General features: G+C 40.5%; 1 protein-coding gene across 5 annotated transcripts in view; it reads right to left on the reverse strand.

The window, feature by feature from the left end:
• PAPLN (papilin, proteoglycan like sulfated glycoprotein) overlaps nt 1–5751 on the reverse strand; it is a 57000-nt gene extending 51249 nt beyond the window's left edge. For 2 of the 5 annotated variants that reach the window (XM_027707145.1, XM_027707137.1), the window contains exon 1: nt 1905–2325. In XM_027707145.1, the coding sequence (XP_027562946.1) occupies nt 1905–1913 (9 nt within the window). In that variant the 5' untranslated portion in view covers nt 1914–2325. Of the gene's footprint in view, nt 1–1904; nt 2329–5431 lie in introns of those variants that run through there. The other 3 variants (XM_027707130.1, XR_003538010.1, XM_027707155.1) reach the window with 3 other exon arrangements.
• Between the last annotated feature and the right edge of the window lie 731 nt (nt 5752–6482).

A 6482-nucleotide genomic window follows, 5' to 3' on the forward strand; every position in this document is an offset into this window, starting at 1 on the left:
AATGATCTGCATCAGAAGTTACTACACGTCCTGAACAGCAATGTTTAAGATCATCTCTAAGTGCTCTATATCATAGTGATTGCTACTTTCCCTTAACATTGTGACAATTTTGTTTAATACTTAATATTCTTTTTAATGTATATACATAGAGAGACCAGCAAACAAAGCTCTACATCTTTGCTTGAAAATCACCTAAAATCATTAATCAAACATCTTGTATCAAATGCTACATTCAGAGTGGATTGTTTACTAGTAAACAGATTTGGAATATGCAAATGCTACAAAGAAACTATCCCAACCCCAGCACTTCTGCAATGCTATCAAGCACTTACACTCATGGAGTGAAATATTTTAAAAACAAACACTCTGAGGTGTCAGGACACTTCACAGTATACAAGAACCTAAAAATAGGCCAGAAAAAGGAGTCTTAATTATCTCACTCTGAACAGAAAAAAAGATAAAAACTTCCAGAGATAGCACATTGGCTGTTTTTAATTTTTTTCATTTTATTAATCATTTCATTCACTGTCAACAAACAAGTATTAGTTTAAGTTAGTGCCATACCAAAGACATGTAATCTTATGCACCCTTGTTCCCCACCACAAACACCTCCCTTCGCTCCCTGCAACAGCAGAGCATTTGTCCTGGAAGTCCAGAATGAGGTTGTCCAATACACACGTGCCTGTATAGCACATTGGCTCATCCCCACACTGCACCTCAGAAAGAATGGCTTTTCATGGCTGCTCTATCTGTAGAGACTGGGATTAAAGAGTGTGGTACAACTCTAAGAAGCCAGGGTAAAAACATATAAGCTGCAAGCCAGGTTACAGAGAAGCTTTTGAAGGGCCACATAAGTACGATGCAGAACGGATCAACCAAACAAATGTTGTGAAGACACTTTCTAAAGTAATAAGCAAAGGTGTTTACAAACCCTCTTTAAGGTCTCTACAGACAGACCTAAAGAAACATATCATCTCACTAAGCTCCTGTACTAACAGTAGTTATTCCTAGTCCTAGGGACTTCATTCAAAGCCAACACTACTTTCATCAAAGCTTTGAAACTCAGTTTTAAATTAACTGCTCCTCTGACCACCCACAAGGAACATCAGCACACCAGGTAAATCTACTGCCGTTCCACATTGCTACCAGCCCATTATCACCTCCATGCCAGGACAGGCCTCACACATCAGACTTCCTCACAGATGGAAGATCTAGTCCAGAAAATCTCCCTTTCACAAACAGGTCAGTTGGCTCTGATAGCATTGTTTGGCTGGGCCTCCCACACAGATCCTGTCTCACGTGGCTAAAAGCAACACCAGACTGATCCGGAGACACTCCCTCCCCTCAGCACCTGCTGGCACATGAACAGAAGCAGCTGAGACTCCAGGGGCAATAGTGAGGGTGTACAAGAGTCTTAGAACCTTAGGCAGGCTTTTATTCCTACATGCAAAAATTACATTTCTCCAGTCAATACCCCGGCTACATTTGTCTTGCATTCTGCATCCTTTTTAACAGAGCATGTATATGTCTGACCCCAGTGGGCTCATCCAGCATCCTATCCAATGGGTACCTTCCCCTCTACCTCCCTGCTCCACCCAGCCACAACATCAGGAACAGCAGGTTTGATTATATTAAGTCTCAGTGTGATTAACTGTGTGTGAAAGGGATTCATGTTCACCAAATACATAGAGTATCTTCTTCCCTCCCTTCTGGGAAATAAAATTTTGCAGTCATAAGGACTCTGGTCTCTCCTCTCCCCTGTACACTTTTAACTGAAAGGGAAAAAAATGGTGGGAAATAAAAAATAGTTTAAAGAGCACAAACAGCACTGAAAAGACTAATAGAGAACAGATATCCAGGTAGAGGGATCAGGAAAGAGCCCAGAACACAGAGTCAACTCTTACCTTCTCCATGTGCCTGTGAAAGGTAAGCGCAAAAACTGGAGATACGTGCACCACTCTGCAGCCAAGCTTCAAAAACCAGTTTCCTATAGTTTTTGTTCAAACAGTGGCACTTCAGTACTCTTCTCTCCAGCTTCTGTTTGGTTACTAATCCTTACTGCACAGGAAAAGGAGAGTTGTATTTCATTTAACCCGTTCAGCCTCTCAGTTTCTTCACAAGAGTTTTCACTTTTGCTTTGGAAGGCCAGAGTCATAAGCATGCACGCAGGCACGGCTGCTTTGGAATTGTTTCTAGCTTCTGTAGTCTGTGTGTGAGCACGCATATGATCTCTAAACTGTGCCTAAAGTTGTTCAAGGGGCGGAGCACTTTGTAACTAGTTTCATTTTAGCTGTAGGCAGCATATCAAAAGAGAGACAGCTATCCACGGATCCATTTGGTATTCTTTTTCAGTATGTTCCTAACTCTGCAAAAAAAAATTAACTTAATATTTACTTTAAAACTATGGCCTGAATCACAGTTCACAGATATGCTTTTGACAAAAGAAAGTTTGAACTTAAATACAATTCACAACTAGATTTGTGTGTAGGCAAAGTCAAGCAGATTCCTAAGGTCTGAAAATAGCAGCACTTTAGATATGGATCGGAATTTAAACAAAGATGATAGCAGCACAGGTTTCTCTATTTTTTCCTCTAACAAATGCCATGCAATTCAGAAACCCTCTGAAAACTCCTGTGAAGGAACAATTTAAGAAGATAAAGACTGCTAAATGAAAAGGAATCTAGTTGGACGCATTACAAGATAAAACTTGCATTATTAACCATGAGGGTACTGGAGAAATCATTGCATAACAACTTTGGTGTTGCTGTTGTTTTATTTTGCAAGAGATAATTCTGCCCCCCCCAGATTTTGTCCTCTGCTTAGTACAAAGCAAATAAATAATGAAATACAGAGATCACAGATCTAGAAAAATAGATTCTGGTCCAGCAATTACAATAGCTACCAGCATTGCAACCCTATTTAATATTTTGACTGAGGTCTCCAAGATTATGAGAATAGCTTTAAAGTCTTAAGTTTGGGTTGGTCTTTCATATTTGCCTTCCAGTTTTAGAGGGTTTTTTCATCAGTAGTTCATTTGTAACCATGAGAAACAGAACCTTGCTTTCAAAAGGAAAGATGAAGCTTCTACCTTCAGGTAACTCCACACGCTGGATCTTCCAAGGAAGATATTAATGTGCAATGAAATTTCCAGAACTGACATCACTACTGTCTTCTTGGCCGCCTTACTGCTTTAGATGATAAAAAGAGACAATATCCTTGGCAACTGTTGACAAGCCTAGATGTGCACAGCTCCAAATGGAAAAAAAAGTTTCTAACAGCCTCATAAACGTATCAGGTGACACAGAAGCAATTTTATTCCAGGGCTACAGCTCTTTTCATCCCTGCTGTTCAATCCCTGTCTGGAAGCTAGCTGCAAAAGGTACAAATCCTGCTGTTACACATCCCACAGGGGACAGAGTTCAAATAAAAGTCACATCTTTTCCACAAGCAAAAGCAATCCTGTACTTTCCTGTCAAAGCTAAATCTGCCACAATAAACAAGGATAAGCCCTAACAGGAAACCCAACACAAAACATCAACACCTCCACATAGCAGCAGGGGAATTCCAAAAGATTGAAAGACACAGAAGAACATCTAATGGTGGTGCAGATACATGGCTACTTATGTAATCCTTGTCAGGAGAGACAGCAACTGGACATTGTAAATGCCTTAATTAAGAATATAGAAATTATTGTCCTGCCCCTTTAGATTCAAATTTTCTTTTATGAAAAATAAATCTGGGCCTTGGGCCAAGCTGTGGCTCCTCCTTTTCCACCAGAAAGAAGTTACATCAGCACATCCTTTTTTTTTTATCTACCTGTACTCTCAACTGGCCATTGGCTAATGTCATCCTGCCAGCTGTCACTTTATTTCCTAAGCTTCATGATATTTGATCAAACCAAAACCTGACCTCCTGGCCTTCTATGAATAAACCAAACTTTCAGAACAGTTTAAAGCTTTTAGCCGGTACCATTGGCAAGAAAAGGCTTGAAATCATCCAAAGGTTCAAAATCTAGAAGACAAAAATCCCCACAACTTCAGATGAGGTTATAAATGCGCAATTATTAAAATGTCTCTTATGGCAGCAGGACCCTCAATGAATGATTTTTTGAAATACAAAATTTAGGAAAGTTCTTGTAGTTCTTGTGTTCTTGTTGATAGTTTAAACTACAAGGGAATTCAGAGACGGGGAAAATATGACTGCCCGTGTTGGAATCTAGACAGCATACATCCAAAAAACAGCTTTGCCTGCTGCATTGAAGAAGTTATTGTGTAAACACATCTGGAGTAATTTTTAACCCCATAGAGACTTCATAGATAAGCTCCTCAGATGCTGAAATGAAAAACAGAAGTGACCGGACTTTTACCACAACTAAGCAACATGAAACATTGATTAAACTCCTTTTATTCAAAAAAGAAAAATACGCCTATACTTCCTGGTTGCAGCAGAGATGTGACAAAATCAGAACCTGTTAGTATAGGATTTGAACTCGAGGCCAGTCCTCACCAGGAAAAAGACAAGGCAAATATAAAGTTAACCTTTGCCCTGTGGTTCCACAGAAAGTTTGGCGCATGTACCTTTTCTCTGTGAGAAAGGACGAGATCCCTGTGTTGAAATAGTTTTCAACACTTCCCATTTAGTGAAAGCAAGATAACCCACTGATTCAAGACCGTTCTCATCTCTTCATAAGACATTGATGGGTCACTATGGAGTCAATACAGTCAGGACCAGAGGAATTTGCCTCTTGCCACTAGTTCTATCCAGTGGTTAGCCTGGAGGCAATGGCATCTGGGTGTCACAGATGTGACTAAGAAGGAACAGTTGAGGTGAATGCATACTGAATTGATACGGAACACGATATCCCTTCTAACTGCATCAGTGAAGTGCTTTTGGCAAGAAGCAACCTCTACAGGAGCTGTGGCACTGGGATTTCAACAATTCCATGGCCAGAGGTCAGTAGTAAGGCTTCTGCTTTCTCCTTTGTTATACTCCAGAAGTACTTTTCATGGGAACAAACCACCAGAATTCCTTACTGCCAGAGGCTGTTTCCAAAGACTGTCTAAAGATTTGCATGCTTTACTGGATGCAGCTCCAGTCTAACTAGTTATGACTGTCTAATACTTACAGCATTGTAGAGAAGTGACCTAATCTAGATGTCAGATGCCCACCAGGATGCTCTATCACCCCTCATCCTCAACACAACAGAGGAAGAAAAATGGGTGGAAAAACTTGTCAAACATGATAAAGACAGGAAGATTCCTCACCAGTTACTGTCATGGGCAAAACAGACTTGACTGCAGGGACATTAATTACTCAGAAATAAAAAACCAAAACACTCCTCCTTCTTCCCAGGGAGGAATTTAACTCCTAACTTTCCTACCTCCTCTCCTCTCTCCCTAAGCAGCAACCAAGAAATTCAGACAAGACTCACAAAGCCTCCAGAAGAAGAGCTGGTCTCTGTAGCTTGAGCATTCACTCAGGGAAGAATCTGTGTTCAGCTTTGGTTTCAAAATCTGGACCTCCAAGGAGATTTCTGTGACCAGGAAACAATGGCACAGAGTCACATTACAAACTGCTGTTCTGGATCGCTCACTTCGTCATTTAGCCAAAGAGCAAGGATCTGGGCTGTTTTGATTATGGTTGGGTCACATGCTTAAAAATAGGATGTTTGCCTTGTTTTGTTTTCAGAATAATATCCAGTTTTTTAGATAAGTGCAGTGGCCTAATCAAGGGAAATGTACAGCCATTTACATACTTTAGCCTACTACCTGAGGCATTTTATTCAGGGGACAAGCTCAAATATTTCTGAGCATAGGATAATACTGAACAGTAATCTGACATCCCAGGTAAGTGTGTTGATGGCTGAATGAGGAGGTAAAGAAAGAAGGGTCTCTGGGATGTCAAACCAAGTCCACTGCTACTGGGGACATTTCAGCATGTCACTCATTCCATCAGCTGCACAAGGGTCTGAAAATAGCAGGCTTTGGCTTACTCTGCAAAGAATTAATCTTTTGACATACTGGTTTTTTTCTTATTATTTTTTAAAGAAATGACAGTAAAGTAAAATTTGATTCAACCTGAACTGAACTTTTTTCAAACTTGAGTAGTGCACCAATAACTTCATTCTTCTCACACTCACTCTCACTATCGCAGGGTAGGCATGTGGTTTAGCCCTTGGAATCACAGCCTCTCAGTATATAGAATGTATCCTTGTCAATCCTTCAGGAAAAGCAGCTCAATTTCATGTCCAGATGTTACAAAGTCCTTAGAGGAAAGGTGGAAAGTGTATTACAGACTGATGAACTCTGCTGTACAACCTAACTGCATCAAAGCCTGTTATCCTCCTGCAGTAACTCTCGCACTGGTTCATATCTGCTCCAGAGACCTGTCCACCTATGAATTCCTTCAAGTGCTGAGGACTGTTACAGAGGAGTTGACCCTGTACAACTTTTGTATAGATACTGCTACTAGCAGAGGCAATT

The sequence above is a fragment of the Neopelma chrysocephalum genome, unplaced genomic scaffold (genome assembly GCF_003984885.1).
Source record: "Neopelma chrysocephalum unplaced genomic scaffold, ASM398488v2 Primary Assembly neopelma1_24, whole genome shotgun sequence".
NCBI classification, from domain to species: Eukaryota; Metazoa; Chordata; class Aves; order Passeriformes; family Pipridae; genus Neopelma; species Neopelma chrysocephalum.